Genomic DNA, 18,966 nt, shown 5'->3' with positions numbered 1-18,966 from the left:
ATGTAAATGTTTTAATGTTCTTGAAAGAAGTCTCTTATGCTTTTCAAGACTGAATTTATTTTATCTAAAACAGTATAAACAATAATATTGTCAAATATTATTATAAATGAAAATGAACAGGTTTTTTATTTGAATGTATATTAAAATGTAATTTAATCTTGTGTTGGAAAGCTGAATTTTCAGTATCATTACTTTCATCATCATTACAAGTCTTCAGTGTCACATGATAATTCAGAAATTATTCTAATATGCTGATTAATATATTATCAATTATTAATGGTGCTGAATAATTAATGATGGTTCTTATTATCTGTCACAGTCATCGTCTGCACCAGTCTGTCTTTGTCATCACTACACTTCCCAGGATCCCGCTTGTCTCCTCACCTGAACTCACTTCCTCATTAAACACCTGTTTCTCGTCATGATAATCTGTGTCACATGTCTTCATCTTGTTATGTTTGGTTTGTGCTTGTATTTAGTCTCCTTCTGTTCAGTTAGTTTTTGTCGGTCGTTATCTATGTTTAGTTGTGTGAACTGAAGTCCTGGAATGTTTCCCTTCATCTCTGCAAGTTAAATTTGTAAATAAAGCATCTACATTGAGTTCCTTTTGTCCTCGTCTTCTGCATCCTGCACAACGCCTGACATTATCAATGTTGAAAACAGTTTTTGCTTCTTGATATTTTTGTGGAAACTGCCATATTTTCTTCAAGATTCTTTGATGAATATAAAGTTTAAAAGAACAGCATTTGAAATAGAATGAATCAGTTTAATGCATCCTTGTTGAATAAAAGTATTAAATTCAATTTTTTAAATTATCTATCTTACACCAAACCTTTAAATGGTAATGTATTGCAGTTTCTACAAAAATATAAAGCAGCCCAACATTTTTCAACATTGATATAATAAGAAATGTTTCTTGCAGAAAATCAGCATATTAGAATGATTTCTGAATGTGACACTGAAGACTGGAGTAATGTTGCTGTGCCATCACAGGAATAAATTACATTTTAAAATAAACATTTTCACAATTTTACTGTATTTTTCATAAAATGTAGCATCGGTGAGCATAAGAAACTTCTTTAATTAAATAAAAATCCAAACGTTTTGCCGCCAACTGAAGGCAAAAAAGTGACGTCAAGCACTTCCCTAATACATTTACAATTTTTACTCAAAATCGATAAAACAAATCTCCATGGACACAATACACATCAATCTTATTGTCATTAACAAATCAGAGCAGTAAATATATTTACAGTCAAATTTTGCAATATAAAACTGTGAACACATACTCAAATTAACACATGTTGTTAAAATACTGCTTTTCATTCCATATTTGCATATTTTCCTTTCAGAAAGCACACAGAGATACAGATGCAAACATATGTGACACATGTGATGAAACCAACGTGAGAGAATCAACACTGGAATCGCTCTTATCTGTCCAACATCAGGTCAGTGTAATTTATTGAAAACATTGCTTGGTCTTGTTGTTTTACATTGGAATGTATGTTCTTTACATTCTTTAGAAACTTGACTTCTTGAAGAGAAACATGAACAGCACTGTCTCCATGAACCAAACATCTTCTTTTGGGGTGATATGTGCAGACTCCATCCCAGTGAATTCACTTCAACTTTCTGTACTAGCACTCGACTTCATTGTCTTCCTGCCAATCCAAATCTGGGTCCTCTGGCTGGGCACAAGAAACTTTAGAATTAGGGGACGTCTGGCAGCTTCAGAAATCTTTACAATGAACCTTTCTGCAATAGAGGTTTTTGTGATGGTACTTTATTGCGTTACTATGGTTGCCTTTCTCTTTAACTATGAATACACAACGTCCATTGGTGTATTATTTTCTGGAAGCTACCTGGTTGGACGACCCCTTATGAACAGCTTGATTTGTGTTGAACGCTACATAGCCGTGGCTCATCCCGCGATGTACCGCAACCCAGCCTTTGTGAAGCACAGGTATATTAGTGCTGGACTGGTTTGGATGCTGATTGCAGTTTATGGAGGACTTTCTGTTTGCACCTATCCACACAGGCAAACTGAGGTCTATGCTTGTTTCCTGGCAATCAGCCTGTTGGTGATCACTGCTTGTAGTCTAGGAGTGCTCAAGATCCTGTTGAGACCAAGTCCCGGTGAAACACAGAAGGAAGGGATGCAACACCAGAAAAAGAGGGCATTTGTAATTATCACTGGTATTCTAGTTTGCATATCTGTTCCATATAGCCTGGAATTTTTCCTGTTCGTTATGAATGGATATTTGTCAATATATACTTTATGCCTGCTAGCGGGCATCAATTTATGGATAATGCAACCGAGCAGTGTAATACAATCCATTCTCTTTCTGTCCAAGCTAAATAAATTGCCATTCACCAGAAAAGATTACCCATAAAAATGCAGGGGCCTTTATGTTTAATACAAATGTAGTCCTTTGCAAAGTTTCTTCAAATATAACTTTGTATATGTTAGTTTTGTTCATTTGCTTGCATTAAGTAATCACTTTGAGTGTAATGATATGGTAAAAAATTAAATAATTATATATATATATATATATATATATATATATATATATATATATATATATATATATATATATATATGATGAAGAACATCAATGTTGTGTAAATGAGATATTTGCTAAGTTATATTGCTGATGTAGTAAATTGTAATCATATTTAATAATAAAGAGAGGAAAAAGTGGATATGAGTACTTTATTATAAGTACATTATTATTTTGATTATTATTATTGTTTCTACAAACATACACTAGACTAGAGAATAATTGGTCATGCATTGGTCATATACATAGACGGTCATATAGACTTTTCACACAACTTCCGTATTTGTGACCAGAAATACGCAATCGTCGTGGTAATCTTCTTCCTCACCGGTCAGGGCAACGGGTAAACAAATGGCGCAAGTAACGAGCAAATAGCGAGAGCAGAATAGAGAACTTTGAGTGGGGGGAAAAGGGTCACTACCTAAGAACATGATTAAGGACATAACTGTTGAATAAAACTGACATACTTCCTTTTGGTATTCACATCAAGACGCAGTTTATTGTCCCTAAATATTTTATAACTTTCCACACACTCCACCTTCTCGCCCTTAATGAACGTATACTGGGAAGAATGAGCTTCAGTTCTGAAATCAATAGTCATATATTTGGTCTTACATACATTCAGCTGCATACAAGCATCACCACACCATTTTACAAAGTCATCAACAACTGGACCATGATAAGTTTAATTTTTTTCGAATTTGTGATTCTCTGATCCATTTTCTCATGCCCGGGTATGTTTTTCTGTTGTGACGCAGGATCTCCGCTTCCGCAAAGATTAAGTGTTCCCCGGTTATTGTGTGAAGATATAGAAGATTAAAAAAACAGAATTAATGGTATAGTTCAACCAAGAATGAAACATCTGTTTGAAAATAACTCATCTTCAAACCCGTAAGAATTTCGTTCACCTTCAGTTCAGAACACAAATTAAGATATTTTTAATAAAATCTGACACATTTCTGTCCCTCCTTTGAAAGCAACTATACTTTTGCTTTAAAAAGTTCATAAAGAGATCTTAAAAGTAATACATATTAATTTAGTCAAATTTTTTTTTTTTTGAAGAGACTCGTTTGCGTTATGAACAGATTACATTTAGGCTTTTAGGCCTATATGACAGAAATCAAATCGCTCAGACTACTTAAAAAAGATCTTTAATCTTCCATAGTTGTCCAATAAATAACGGAAAATCATTGGAAAATTCCGCCAGTGGCGGGGAAAGAGTTATAAATTGGAGATGAGAGCTCGTGTTCTGGAGCGGGCTTCGTGACGTCGTCATCATAGATGAATGTTTGCGGAAGTGATCAAAGGACGAAGGTTGTGCACTGACTGCAGGCGTGATGGAGGTATGTAACGGTGTCTCCTGCAGAAATATTTCAACAAAATTGTTAGATGTTGGTTGTGAAAAGCATATGATTTTGAAACAACTGTTCAGAATCAGTAGTGACTGGCTGATAGTGACATGCGAAGGTTTGACATTTATTATTTGTATACGGGTTGGAGCAGGTGCGGAGTAAATTGTTGAACTCGGTTGAGAAGTGTGTGGACGAGGCTTTGGAGGGTCTCGTCAGGAGTACCGGGGGTCTGGCGCTGCTGCGGGGGCACAGAGTTGTGCTGCGGTCCGATCTGGAGAGCATTAAGGGAAAGGTAGCGCTGCTGTCCGGAGGAGGATCTGGCCATGAACCCGCACATGCAGGTAATGCGTGAAACAGCAGCCCCACCTCTATTCTATTCTGCTATGTTCGTAACTGTATTTAAAAAAAAAAAGAATAAGAGAAGTACATATGATTTAGTTATTAAAATTACATTAGTTGCTGTGATCTGATGTAGTAAGGTAGAATCAGACAATAAAATATTTAAAATATATTTAAAATGGTAAAGATATTTTTGACTTGAATAAAACAGGTTCTTTTAGATTATGATGCACTTTTTAGGTCACCTGACAAAACATTAAAACCTCCCCCCTATTTTTAAAGTAATAAATTACAATGACAAAGATGATTATGAAAGCTTATACAGTTTGAAGGGGATTTTACAATATTAACAATAACTAAAGTATAGTTTGTTATTACCATAGTCCATTTTTATAATATAGACACTACTGTTAAAATGTTTCGGGTCAGTAAGATTTTTTTTTTTAGAAAAGATTCGTAGGAAATTAGTACTTTATTTCAGCAAGGACACATTAAATTGACCAGAAGTGACAGTAAAGACATTTTATAATGTAAAAAAATGTAACATTTTTCTATCCATCAAAGAATCCTCACAAAATGCATCATTGTTTCCACAGCACAGCTGCTTTAAACATTGATAATAATAATAAATATTTCTTGAGCAGCAATTAAATCAGCATTTTAGAATGATTTCTGAAGGATCATGTCACACTGAAGACTGGAGTGATGATGCTGAAAATTCAGTTTTGCATCACAGCTTGACATTGCATTGTGGACAAAGTTGAAAGAAGTTCTTTTAAATTGAAAAAATAGTTCACAATACTACTGTTTTACTGTATTTTGATCCAAAAAATGCAGTATTGGTGAACATAAGAGACTTCTTTAAAAACATTAAAAAATATTTTATGTAGTGTACCTTTATGCATGTGGCAGATGCTTTTAGCAAACATGACTTGCATGTGAACAGTTGTGACAGTTTATGCATTCCTGGCAATTTAACCTATGAACTTGGTGTTGCTAGTGCCATTGCTGTACTTGAGCTACTCTCGCTCTCACTCAGGTTACATTGGCATGGGGATGCTGTCCGGAGCTGTGGCGGGAGCAGTGTTTGCGTCTCCTCCTCCGGGAAGTGTCCTGGCTGCCATCCTGACTCTGTGGAAGGGAGGCGCTTCAGGAGTCCTGCTCATCGTGAAGAACTACACGGGTGACCGTCTAAACTTTGGCATAGCTGTCGAACAGGCCAGATCGCAGGGCGTCCAGGTGGACATGGTGATTGTGGCCGATGACTGCGCCTTCGCTCAGCCCAGCAAGGCTGGCAGGAGAGGCTTGTGTGGAACTGTGTTCATTCATAAGGTACCAGAATGAGCTTGACATGGCTATATTAATCAATTTTATCGTGTTTTTTTTATAAATGTCATTTTTCTTTTTAGCTAGCTGGAGCTCTAGCAGAGAAAGGCTGTCCTTTGAATGAAATAGTTGCATGGGTGAACAAAGCAACAAAAAAAATTGGTGAGAAAGACCAGCATAGTACCATTTGGGTTGTTATAGCTTAAATGTTGCAGTACTAAAGGAAATTTGTTTAAATTGTGAAAATCCAACCTGTGTGCTATGCTATATATACTGTACATATATATATATATATATATATATATACACTCTGACATCATATATATTGTTGTTTTAACAGGCACATTGGGTGTTAGTTTGTCTCCATGCAGTGTTCCCGGATGCCTTCCATCTTTCCAGCTTCCACCAGGAGAGATGGAGTTGGGACTGGGTAAGAGATAGGGGTGGGCGATATCTCGATATTTAAAATATATCGAGATTTTTTTTAAACGATAGGATTTTGACATATCGTTTATATCGATATAGTGTTTATATTTAATTCTGATTTCGCCACTTTGCTTGTTTGCCTTCTCTGTGCTGTGCTCGCCCCCGCCTCCTTGCTTTTGTTTCCCCTCCCCTGTTGCCAACTTAGCGCCTTTGTCGCAAACCTCAGTAACCTCCAGATGTTGCCAGTGCTGTTCTGCGAGCGCGAGCTCCTGCTTTCTCCATGCCGTCACTCTCTCTGCATCTAACTTGTTCAGTGAATGGCTGAGAAGAGCAGCAGCACATTCATGTGTTGACCGTGCGCCAGTTTTCTGTTTTTCCACGGACTTGTCACTTATCTGCTTCTCTTTTGTTTTATATTTAAAGTTGTTTGACCATTTTAATTTCCTTTCTTTTGCTTATTACTTGTAATACTCACTATCACAGAGCTTTCACCCAGTTCCCGAACTCTCTCAATTCAGTTAATTTTACAAATAAAAAAATTTAGTCATTCACTATATCATAGCTACTTGTTCTATTGTCTAACAAAAAAAATATAGGAAATGAGAACAGCTTTATTGGACATTCGGCGACGGCTGTATTATATTTTATAATATTAAAATACAGAATGTGAGCATGAATTTAGAGAGAAAACACATTAGGCAGGCAGAAGCACTTTGTTCTTACCTTGAGTTGAGTTGTTTCATATTTGAATGAAAAGAAGACAATATGTATTATTTCTTCCTTTATTTTGTTTCTACATGAACTGCCTACCTCTTTGCACTTCAATAAAAAAGACTGGTATTTGGCATATTTGTTTTTGCAGTAGTTTTTGGGGGGTTATTTTTCCTGTAAAGATATCGAGATAAATATCGTATATCGAGATATAGCAAAATATATAGAGATGTATTTTTTGCTCCATATCGCCCAGCTCTAGTAAGAGAGATGTATAACAAAAAGAGTAAAGATCAAAAATTATTTTATTTAGCAGTAAGTACGTGTATATAGCTTTTATGTGTGCATTTAATCACAATTAATCAATTTGACAGCAGTAATATATATATACTTCTGTCAAATTAATTTATCATGATTTATATATATATATATATATATATATATATGTGTGTGTGTATGTATGAATATTTATATACATGCATGCACATATATTCACAAACTTTTGTTAGATAAGATTAATTGATTTGACAGCAATATATATTTATACATACACTCATTTATTTAAACAAAATTTCAGTAAAAACAGTAATATTGAGAAATTTTAATAGAATTTAAAATTATTTTTCTATATGAATATATTATTTTAAAATGTAATTTATTCCAATGATGCAAACCTGAATTTTCAGCATTATTACTCCAGTCTTCAGTGTCACATGATCCTTCCTGCTCAAGAAGCATTTATTATTATTATTATTATCAATGTTGAAAACAGATAAGCTGCCTAATGTGATAAATTTTTTCAGGACTCTTGATAAATAGAAGAGAAAAAGAACAGCATTTATTTAAAATATGAAAACTTTTGTAACATTATAAATGTCTTTTGCTGATCTATTTCATGTGTCCTTGCATGTCAATCCTTTTTTTTTATCTTACTGATTCCAAACGTTTGAACAGTAGTGTTTATATACTATATTTATATATTAAAATGTACACTATATTTATTCGTATAGGGATCCACGGAGAACCAGGTATTAAGAGATCAAAAGTGAGTCTTTTCAAAATGCCGTCCATCCAATCCTACAATAAAGAGTAATCTATGGTCCTTTGAGATTGATGATTTTGATTTTTTTCAGGTGGCCTCTGCCGATGAAGTTGTGAAATCTATAATAAGTCACATGACTGATTCCACGAACAAATCGCATCTGTCCCTGAAGTCAGGTAAGATTTGTAACTGGTCAGCACAGGGTTGATTCTGAAGGTGTGCGTTTACATGAATGTGTATTAAAATATGTATTTCAACAGGAGACAAGGTGATCATGTGTGTGAATAATCTTGGTGCCCTTTCATGTTTGGAAATAGCTGTGGTTTCCAAAGCAGCTGTACACTGCCTGGGTGAGACTCAAGTAGCACAACAATGTATAAAAGATTAAATTTTAGACAAAATATATAGAACTGAATAAATGATCTTGTTATATCCTAATATTTGCATTTAATTATACTGTTTGGAAATGATATGTCTTCAACTTGTGTTGACTGTTTCTGATTCGATTCTCCTTTTCAGAGGAGCGTGGTGTGCTGGTTGTCAGGGTGATGTCGGGATCGTTCATGACATCACTGGAGATGGCGGGAATGTCTCTTTCTTTAATGAAGGTTGATGAAGAGATGCTCAGACTGTTTGGTGTGTTTGCTTTAAATCCAGTTTTACATGCACACTAACCTGGATGACATTGGAATCATTAGTTAGTTCTCAGAAAAAGAGTGTTATTATGACAGAGCTGAAATGTATATTAAACACATGAACAAAGTTTCACTCCACACAGCATCTTTTAAGATGCTAAAAATTTAGCAAAAATTTCGGCCCTCTGAAAAGTATAATCAATATATTAGTTTCAAATTTGAATTACTGAAATACATGAACTGTTGCATGATATTCTAATTGTTCGAGTTCCACCTGTGTATGTATACTATATTAGTATGTAGTCCAGTGTATGGGAAGAGTCACACTTATTTGTCTTTCTCAGATGCTAAAACCACAGCCCCGGCCTGGCCTAACCTCAGCACGGCCTCTCTGATTGGGAGGAACCTGTTCATGGAACCTGCAGAAAAACCTGCCGCAGCTTCAGATAAATATCACGAAGGTAGAGAACAGTGCAAAATAGACATTTTTCAAATTTCACTTATATATGCCTCAGTTCATTAAACTAATAATATACATACATTCTTTATAATAAATAATTAGCATGGGTAAATATTTTACTACTAATAAAGTCATATAAATGCTTTTCTAACTGTCTAAAAGCTTGGGGCCAGTGCAAGTCTTGGTGAGAATAAAGGCCTATAAACCTATAAAACTATAGTGATAACTGTACTAGCGTCCACACCATCAGACAATATCGTTCTGTGTATTATAAGCATGCTCCAGTTTATCGCCTGTCGCATTGCTCGAGCTCTGAAAGCAGGATGGATTCGGATTGGCTGTCAATGTTTTTATCTCTTATTAGCTGGAAGAAAATCGTTTTATAAGTGATTACAATGATATAATTCCTCTCTGCCGTTATCGTTATAGTTGTGGTGTGGACTCTGCTATTCTTTTATATATTTAGAACTACATCTTTATCGTTATCATCCTTGGTGCCTCTTATTTTTACCAAGGCTGCATTTATTTAAAAATTAGCTAAGTAAAATACAGTAAAAACAGTAATATTGTGAAATATTAGAAATTTAAAGTAGCTGTTCTCTATTTTAATAAATTTTCAAATGTAATTTATTCCTGTGATGGTAAGATGAATCAGAATTCTCTGATGAACAGAAAGTTCAAAAGAACAGCATTGAAATAGAAATCGTTTTTAACATTATAAATGTCAATTTAATGCATCTCTGCTCAAACTATTTGAAAAATCTTACTTGAACAGTATTGAAATACCTGAAGCACTTCATCGACACCTTGGTTCTGCTTCACAGGCTCTCTTTCTTCCGTCATTCGCCTGGTTTTGGAGTCCGTGTGCAAGATCCTCCTGCAGCGCCGAGAGGAACTCAATGCTTTGGACCGCGCAGCAGGGGATGGAGATTGTGGGAGCACACATGCTCTTTTAGCTAATGGTAAAACTTTGCACATATTGCTTAATTTTGTGTTCATATATAATGTTGGTAAATGTTTCACTTGCCTTCACAATGTGGTTTACTTCAGCCATTCAGGAGTGGCTCCAGACCAGCAGAATCCCTGGAAACCTTGGCCAGCTTCTAGCAGATCTGGGTCTGTTGGTCCAGGAAAGGATGGGAGGATCATCAGGGGCAGTATGTGAATGTGTTCAGAAACCAGTGCTTGAGCTGATAAATTACTCTAATGGCCTGTTCACACCAAGAACAAAACCATATAAGCATCCACATCAGTGGTTGATATTGTTCTGTTTATTCTAAGCGCGCACTGCAATGGTCTGCGACTTTAAATGCTCGAGCTCTGAAAAGTCTGGATTCTGATTGGCTGTCAATATTTTTATCGTTCATCAGCTGGAATTTTTTTTAATTAAGGTTATTCCAATGAATATCGTTCCTTTCTGCCGTTATCACTATATTTGTGGTGTGAACTCTGCTATTTTTTATATTTAGAATGATTTTAGAAGTATATCTTTATCTTTATCGTTATAGTTATCGTCCTTGGTGTAATCGGGCTTAAAAGGGAACTTGGCAACCCCTTTCTACCGCTGCTCATGTGCATTTGTTGTTATCAGAGCCGTCTAACTTTATCGTGTGGAGTATGTCTACCGAGGTGGGTAATACATCATACACATTGAGGACGGCACATTCTCACGAGACTTCCCATTTCCAACTTACCGGGACGCTAGTCCCCATTTTGCAAGGTTTGTTTTGCCTGGGAACGTTGGGGGGAGCGGGGAAAGTCATCATTCTCACCGGAACAGTTTATTTAACCATCCAAATGATTTCTAAACGGTTTTATTAAGTTGAAATAGTTGCCAAGTTCCACTTTAAGGGTGTGTTGTTGATTTGTTTGGTCTGCTCTGTACCAATAAAAAAAATTATACATTTATTCCTGGTTTACTGAGCGTTCACACTGTTTTTTTTTAACGCTTGTTTGGTGGCACCAGGGTTCAGATAGCAACGTTCACATTTTACCGAATGAACCGCACTAACAGAGCAATCGCACCGGGGGGGGGGGGGGGGGGGGGGGGGGGTGGGGATTATTGTCTTTCTCATGAATTTATCAAATGATCCGTTATCTTTTTCACCCAGTTATATTGCTTGTTTTTGTCTGCGGCTGCCCCTCATCTCAAACAAAACAGTGATGGTGCTGCTTGGGCCAAGGCATTGCATGCTGGGACCGAGGCAATGAAAAGGTCAGTGACGGGTTACTGTGACCCTACCTCTACCCCTAAACCTAAACCTAACCCTACCCATAAGTTATCCCTAAAATCAGAGGGAAATGATGGTGAACAACACTGATGTAGAAGCACCTAACACTGGTTGTAACCCTAAACGTGATATAAACTGTAAACTTGTCCCTTAAATCTGATTGGTTGATTGGAATGATGTTCCAGGATCAACAAAGATGTTGATTTAGGAAAATGTTGTACTTGGTGAAATCACATTCACCATCAGGTACACCCCTATTAAATGAACTCCTTCTCAATTGTTTTCCTTCATACTTTAGTATTCTCAGTATACTAGAATATACACATTGCCAAGTTTACAGTTTGGCACAAAGTATAAAGATGTGTGTAATTTTATTGCAAATTTATTCCTTGTTTTTTTCCGACAGATATGGAGGTGCTGAACCAGGAGATCGGACCATGGTATGATTGAGATTGAGTCAAATTCTAGTTTTAGTCATTGTTGCACGCAAATTGGTCATCTCCATTCTTTAATTAGCAAATAGTAAAAGCGTATTAGTTAACATATGCTTGAATTACACTACCGTTAAAAAGTTTGAGGTCATTTTCTTTTTCTGAAGATTTTACAGAAAAAAAAATAGTAACTTTTTTTGTGATTTTTAAAAAGTCAAAGCTGAATTTTCAGCATCATTAATCCAGTCTCACTTCAGAAATGTGAAAGATTTGGTGCTCTAGAAAGATTTCTTATTAAGCAGTACAACTGTTTCCAACATTGATAATAATATGTTTGTGGAAACTGATATTTATTTGAAATAGAAATCTTTTGCAACATTTTAAATGTCTTTACTGTCACTTTTGACCAATTTAATGCATCCTTGCTGAATAAAAGTATTAATTTCTTTTAAAAATAATCTTACTTTTGAATAGTAGTGTAGTTCCTTGTTTACTGAATGTACATGATCAGTATTTTGGATAAATATGTGTAGGCTATTGGCAAACACTACTGACCATTTATATCCATGTATCAATGATTAAGCTTGGGCAGTGTTTTTGAAATAATTAACCTGCAAGTCTTATCCTTGAACTTTTTATTAAATCAAATCTTTTAATACCTGCAAATCATTGATGAAACTGACCCTCTGTGTTATCCTTTAGCTTGATGCCCTATGCCCTGCTGTGGAGGAGTTGATGAAACTTTCCACAACACCTCCTGATGGTCACATAGCTATACTACAAGCAGCAGTGGAGGTATGAACTATCATTTTAAATAGCAATTTTTTGCTTTTGATGTTTTCTCATGAATTCTTGCATCTATGATAATAGCCTCTTGCCTGTCTGTAACAGAAAGCAGATTTGGGAGCCGAATCTACACGCAGTCTCAAAGCAAGGGCTGGACGTGCCAGTTACGTTGCATCTGAACATTTAACCCAGCCCGACCCTGGTGCCGTGGCGGTAGCCGCCATTCTGAGGGCCATACTCCATTCTTTGAAGGCAGAGAGTTAAAGAAGCTCACCAACAATATGCAGATTATTAAAGTGCCCTTATTGTGCCATTTTAAAAGTTCCTAATTTTATTTTGGTGGTCTCCTACAATAGGTTTACATGCATGCGCGGTAAAAAAAATAATAAATAATTCTCATTATATACATTTCAAATGTATATACCTAATTTCTCAAAGAGTCTGAAACCGGTTCCTTAGATTTAAGATTAAGTCTCTCTAAACCCCTCCTATCCAAGAGTCTACTCTGCTCTGATTGGTCAGACGGCCCAGTTTGTTGTGATTGGTCGACCAGTTATAACAAGTGTTGGAAACGAAACGACCATTACCATATCTGATTTTCAGCTCTGGATCTTCCTCAGCACTTGATACACAGTGATATGAGTTTTTCCGCATTAATTCCAGTGCGAGTCCTGAAAACATTTGGTTTTGTCCTGAAAACATCATTTCGACAACACGAACCAAACACTTTTAGGCTTCAGCTACAACTACAGTTTTTGATGGTCAAAGTAAATGCTGTTCGGTAATATTCGAAAAGCATAATAGGGACACTTTAGGGAACATTAAAGCAAAAGGCTTGTAAAAAACACACAAAGGTTTGCTAACATTGATTTGTGCAGATGTGAATGATTTGAAATACTTTCTCTGATCCCAGTTAAATGTGATATAAGTTGACACCCCTGAAGAGTGTAAAACTGTGGCTCTGCTGCATTTTCAACATTCATCTATTTGTTGGTCACAAATAGTTGAATGTTGAAAATGCAGCAGAGCCACAGTTTTACACTCTTCATGCGTGTCAACTTATATTAAAAGGAAATACTGGTTCAATCAATTGTGTTGGTTTGTTTTTTGTATTGCAGTTTGGTGTCGCTAACTCAGCATAATTTACAGACTTCTGCTTTAATGAAAATGGTGGAAATACTGAATAAATAATCCATCAATACACTACCATTAATGAAACAATAATATTGACTAATACCAAACATTGTAAAAGTGAGAGGGCTTGTAGTTGATTTTTTTTCACTTTTTTTTTCACTGTTGTAAACAATTATGGTAATTTAATGCAGATATGTATTTTTAAGGGGTTAATAAGCTTTTAATGCAAAATGAGCATTATTAAAGGTCAATTAAACACAAAAATGTTTTGAAGTAATTTTAAATGCAGTAGTAATTCTGATTTTGTGATGTGAATACATTTAACTAATAAAAACGAATAAAAAAACAGCTGTATTTTAATCTGTGACTGTGATGACATAATTTTGAATAATCAGATGTTAAAGGTATAGTTTACTCAAACAAAAACAAAAAATCCATTAAACATGTACCTCAACGGAAGGAACTTGATAATCTCGTGTTGAGCCTTGAGTGATATGGTGTGACGTAAGTGTGATGAGGTTCTATTTACATTAAACTGTGAATTATGAAAGCAGAGAATCGCACTGCACTGCTGCTTATGTTTAATGACTGAATTTTATTTGTATAATGTAAGTCTGACATCCGAGTCAGGTGAAGTAGGACATAGGAAAGAAAACAGTGTTTTTAAATCTACACTTTGAGGTGGGCGTCTTCTTTCGTTCCTTTCTTTCTTTCGTTTCTTTTATTTTTTTCTAGTCTTGTACCCACAGTTTCCTGACTTCCTGTATCTTCACGCTCACAGTCAAACGTGCACAGTAGGTATGTGTAGAGCAGGACCGTAATGTTGCTGGCCTTCTTTGCAAGCTGAATGACAGTCGAATTGCCGTAAGCAGGTAGGTACATTTTAAACACTGTAACTTTACCTAGTAACGTATAGTTTATCAGAGATTGAAGCCCTCGCGATTAGTAAATGAGGCTATATCTATCATGCTGTATATTACCATGGGTACCGTGTATGTGTCAAGAGTATGTGACCAGTTATTCTCAATACCTCACTCATTTTGACATTTTTGTACATCTTATAGGGCTATAATATTAGAAACGGGTTGGTTTCTGTAAACTCTTGCTAGAAACGACAAGGAAAGAACAGAAAAAAAGAAAGGAGACGGTGATGGATAAAAGTATCACTACATACTCGCTTTCCTGAAAGGGACAGTTCATCCAAAAATGAAAATTATGTCATGGACCCAATTGACTCACATAGTATTATAATTTTTTTACTATGGAAGTCATGGGGTCCATCAACCCCATTTATTTTGTGTTCATAAGAAGAAAGAAATGCATACCGTTTTAGAAGAACTTGAGAGTGAGTAAATGATGAAAGAATCTATCCCTTTAAATTAAGCTATCCCTTTAAATTATAAATTAGGTCATTTTCTAGATAATTTTTACAAGGGAGGCAAACTGTGCCACAGTGTTTATCACAGGTGTAACTGCCTGCAGCGACTGAGATCAAAGTTCTGTAAGTTAACCATTTTAGCAGGAAATGAAAGTCTTAAAAAAGAACTAGAGTCTTTCCATTAAACTACATAGAAACACATTAGCTGGCATTTCTGTGTGCACAACATGACCAAGGGAATTCTGAAGTTGTTTTAAGGTGTGTTGGCGTATGGATTCTATTTTAACTTGACTGTGAAGAATGGAACTTGACCCAAGTATAATTTCTCACAATTTTTTGGCATCAATTCCTTTTCTGTCACCCACAGATATGGAGTTTGCTTGCAGTCATGTTGTGTGTAACTGGAGGTCTGAGAGTTTAACAGAAGATGAAGCTAAAATCTCAAATCAAGGTTAGTCGTATGCTGTGTATGTGATGTAAACATTTATTATTAGAGCTCATATAATTCTGATGAGAAATATATAGAGAATTACTGAAAGAAAAAGAACATTTATTTAGGGGGAGTTGTCACAATGGTTGTATCTTAGTAACAAAGTCTTGCTTTCTCTAGCTATGTTTTTTTATGTTGCATTCAATGTCAGGTTATGGCAGGTTGCCGCATGTGCTTATGTTTTTGTTGGTTTAATATTATTGGATGTTTTCTTTTAAATATTGCTATTTTGTCAGTTGTTTTGTGCTTGATAATTGTTTTACTGAAGCAACATTAAATAGTTTCTAATAATAGGCATGGTCCAATTGTGACAACTTGCCCCACATAATGTATTGGGGTACTATTATATTTTATTGCACACATAGTCAGTCAGTCTATAACTCCATCTGTCCCACATGATTGCTCATGTTTTGTAGGTTCTGCCTCCACTCTTCCCTGTGGTCTGTCCAGAGCGCATTCTGTCTCAGATCATCCTTACGACAACCGTGTAACCTTCATTCCGAAACCAGGTGGGTAAATGACACATTGTTTTTCACTTTAGCATTGCTTTATGAAGATTGTTCCTAATGAGTGAAGAAGAGACTTGTATTATCTCTGTATCTGTGAACCTGGTCCCACTTTATATTAAGTAGCTTTAAGTATTATGTACTTACATTGGAAAATATTTACAATGTACTTTTGATGTACAACAAAATGTACTCAATGTACAACATGAACAATTGTGTTCATGTTGTATTGTAAAACTCTTTTGCTGCTATTGAGGTGTGAAACGGGTAAGGTTAGGGACAGGTGTGGTGATATGGGTCGGTTTAAGGGTGGGTTAAGGTGTAAGGGAAGGGTCAACATTGTAATTACAAATGTAATTACATACATTAATTACTGCTATAATTACATGCCGGTATTTTTTTAAATTTAACAATGTAAAAACATTGTCCATTGTATCAAATTATTAGTGTCAATGTACGTACATGATACTTAAAGCCACTTAATATAAAGTGGGACCGTGAACCTTCTTGAAATGAGGAATCAATTTTCTTTTTTTAAAGGTAGGGTAGGCAATTTTGGAGAGGCAAATTAGCTTTGAAAGTATAAGATCCCACCCTCCCTTCAGAGGATCCCCAAAGCTACGCCTCCTTCAAAACATATGAACGCGCACAGCAGAGTCTGCAAAGCGTCACGAGAGACGCCGTTAAACTACCTCATGTCTCAGAGCACACAACATTATGATAATAATGAACGTAAACAACTTACAGAGATCTAGTTTTACCACCGGAATGCTGCAGATCCATTTCGGCGTCGATAGTGTTGACATAGAAATGCATAAATCTGAGTCTGAGGATGTGAGCAGCTCCGGGTAGAACGTCACGGGTTGTTATCTCGTAATTACAGTTACTACATAAGCATAAGCTTTTTGTTTTGGTTCTGGAGGAACTGTAAAAGGCAGCTACTGTTTGTTTGTGGTCTTCGGTGACTGTCTGTCTACAATTCTGCATAGAAGCACACTGATGATGTGTGATGTCTGCACGAGCAGGTGCGCGGAGGTATGGAAATACATATGTTGACCGGCAGGTAGAACCAAATGCAATGATTGGACGAACAGTTTTTGGTCCTTAGACTTTTAAAGAAGATAGGCTATATGTACATGTTTTAATATTTAGACCACTAATATTAATGATTGCTATCAGGCTGTGAAGAAAGTTTTCAAAAAAAATTATAAAAAATATTGCCTACCCTACCTTTAATGTTTTAATGTTACTAGTTCTGATAAAGAACAGCAGAATTTACTGATTGATTTTATTTAACTTTATTTGATTTACTTTAAGTCAAGTCACCTTTATTTATTTAGTGCTTTATACAATGCAGAACATTTCAAAGCAGCTTTACAGTGATAAACAGGAAAATGATTCAATGATGCAAACAGAATTCAATTTTGCTGTAAAGTAGCTCTTAAAAGACAACAATGTATAGTGAAACTAATCTTTCAGTTCAAAAGAAGTTGAAAGTTATCTTGCAAAGAAATTGTTCATTGGAAAAAAAAAAACGTCACATCCTTTTTGTGGGTGTTAAAAACTGACGATAAAAACATTCTCAAGTGCATGATGATGAATGCGTTCTAAAAAAATCCCTGCTGTTATATATATATATATACTCATACATACAGTAAAAAAGTGAGATATAGTATTATAATTTAAAATAACTGTTTGAATATATTTTAAAATGTAATTTATTCCTGTGATCAAAGCTGAATTATCATTTCTCCAGTCTTCAGTGTCACATGATCCTTCTGAAATCGTTCTTATATGCTGATTTGCTGCTCAAGAAACATTTCTGATTATTATCAATGTTGAAAACAGTCGTGCTGCTCTGTGATAAAAATGTTTTTTGATGAATTGAAAAAAAAGTACTGACCCCAAACCTTTGAACAGCTTTTATTTGTCTACGAAACTATATTATTTTTAATTATTTATTAATTAATAAACCTTTTTTAAGCGCCATCGTTGGTTCCACCACCTGTACCGCCCCGTAACATACAGCAGAGAAAGAGTCTGTCTAGCTCTCTTCCACCACCGGTACCACCAAGAGGTGAGAACACATTCACACTCCCTTTATACCACAAACATGCACAGAAAATGTTCAGTTATGCATAAATAACTTGAACTTTTTAATAAACAGGGTCAGTATTTTTGGTTCTGTGAGCTGAATAACAAAATATGTTCTCCAAACTTTATATATTTCTCTCTCTCTCTCTCTTTCTCTCTCTCTCTCTCTCTCGCTCTTTCTCTCTCTCTCTCTCTTTCTCTCTCTCTCTCTCTTTCTCTTTCTCTCTCTCTCACACACACACTTTCTCACGCTCTCTCTCTCTCTCTCTCTCTCTCAGGTCTGGAGAATAATGGAGAGACTCAACTTAAAGCTAATGTAAACGTAGTGTCACTAAAAGTAGGAAGCCTTGTGGACGTTACTAAAGGTGGGCTACACTGCTAAACTTCTTTTCTGAAGTATAAAAATCCAAAATTTTCAATTCAAACCAGCTCACTTTCTGTCTCCGTAGCATCTGCTATACAGAGCACCCAGAAACCAGTGCATTGTGGGAAATGCAAAGCCGTCATGTCCTCTGCAAGCAGCCCAGAGACACACCAAACAACAATAGTAAGTTATACCAAGGGGTGCAAATCCCATTTGTGCATCTGACATTAGTTTTGAAATAACATTTTCTTTTGTTAAAAGTGATTCCTGTATCTTTTCTTCTAGATGTGGAGCTGTGAGTTTTGCGGGAAGGAGAATGTTTACTCGCTGGCGGCACTAAAGGCGGGACGTTTTCCATTGCGCTCTCCTCCTGGCAGGGATATACTTTACATGGACGACAACGGGGACATGGAGTATGAGAATCTAGACGACATGCTAATTGTGCTGTGCGTGGACACTTCCGGAAGTATGAGTGTCACTTCTGAGGTGCCTGTCTTCTTTCATTACAGACGGCCAGGGCTTAAAACCCTATTTTTAAATTGTTATGTTTACATTAAATATATTTTTCTCTCAGATCTCTCCAGGTAACAGCATGCGATCACCCACATATATTTCACGACTGCAGGTGAGAGGTGACTTCTGAAGTTTTGCTTATATAAACAGGCACAAAACATGTGAAGTTACTCCCATTCTTTTT

At 35.9% G+C, this 18,966-nt stretch overlaps 1 protein-coding gene across 6 annotated transcripts in view; it reads left to right on the top strand.

Moving 5' to 3' along the window:
• Positions 1 to 3,674: 3,674 nt before the first annotated feature.
• Positions 3,675 to 18,966, top strand: part of tkfc (triokinase/FMN cyclase) — a 28,940-nt gene continuing 13,648 nt past the window's right edge. The window contains exons 1-17 of one of the 6 annotated variants that reach the window (XR_013203602.1): positions 3,832 to 3,907; positions 4,068 to 4,257; positions 5,295 to 5,587; positions 5,665 to 5,743; positions 5,922 to 6,011; positions 7,729 to 7,763; positions 7,852 to 7,936; positions 8,021 to 8,110; positions 8,280 to 8,396; positions 8,740 to 8,856; positions 9,680 to 9,817; positions 9,906 to 10,012; positions 10,967 to 11,070; positions 11,493 to 11,526; positions 12,220 to 12,312; positions 12,409 to 12,965; positions 13,338 to 13,720. Coding sequence is in view for 4 of the 6 variants with exons in the window: in XM_077227732.1 (XP_077083847.1) it covers positions 3,902 to 3,907; positions 4,068 to 4,257; positions 5,295 to 5,587; positions 5,665 to 5,743; positions 5,922 to 6,011; positions 7,729 to 7,763; positions 7,852 to 7,936; positions 8,021 to 8,110; positions 8,280 to 8,396; positions 8,740 to 8,856; positions 9,680 to 9,817; positions 9,906 to 10,012; positions 10,967 to 11,070; positions 11,493 to 11,526; positions 12,220 to 12,312; positions 12,409 to 12,567 (1,737 nt within the window). In the remaining 2 variants the exon portion in view is untranslated. Of the gene's footprint in view, positions 3,908 to 4,067; positions 4,258 to 5,294; positions 5,588 to 5,664; positions 5,744 to 5,921; positions 6,012 to 7,728; positions 7,764 to 7,851; positions 7,937 to 8,020; positions 8,111 to 8,279; positions 8,397 to 8,739; positions 8,857 to 9,679; positions 9,818 to 9,905; positions 10,013 to 10,966; positions 11,071 to 11,492; positions 11,527 to 12,219; positions 12,313 to 12,408; positions 13,721 to 13,960; positions 14,119 to 14,184; positions 14,310 to 15,182; positions 15,267 to 15,721; positions 15,816 to 17,795; positions 17,889 to 18,183; positions 18,271 to 18,354; positions 18,453 to 18,554; positions 18,756 to 18,843; positions 18,895 to 18,966 lie in introns of those variants that run through there. The other 5 variants (XR_013203601.1, XM_077227733.1, XM_077227732.1 and 2 more) reach the window with 5 other exon arrangements.

The sequence above is a fragment of the Siphateles boraxobius genome, unplaced genomic scaffold, assembly GCF_051911475.1.
Source record: "Siphateles boraxobius isolate OS27281-9 unplaced genomic scaffold, OSU_SipBor_1 130, whole genome shotgun sequence".
NCBI lineage: Eukaryota > Metazoa > Chordata > Actinopteri > Cypriniformes > Leuciscidae > Siphateles > Siphateles boraxobius.
Note: the sequence above shows the minus strand (reverse complement) of the source record. Positions and strands in the feature narration are given on the sequence as shown.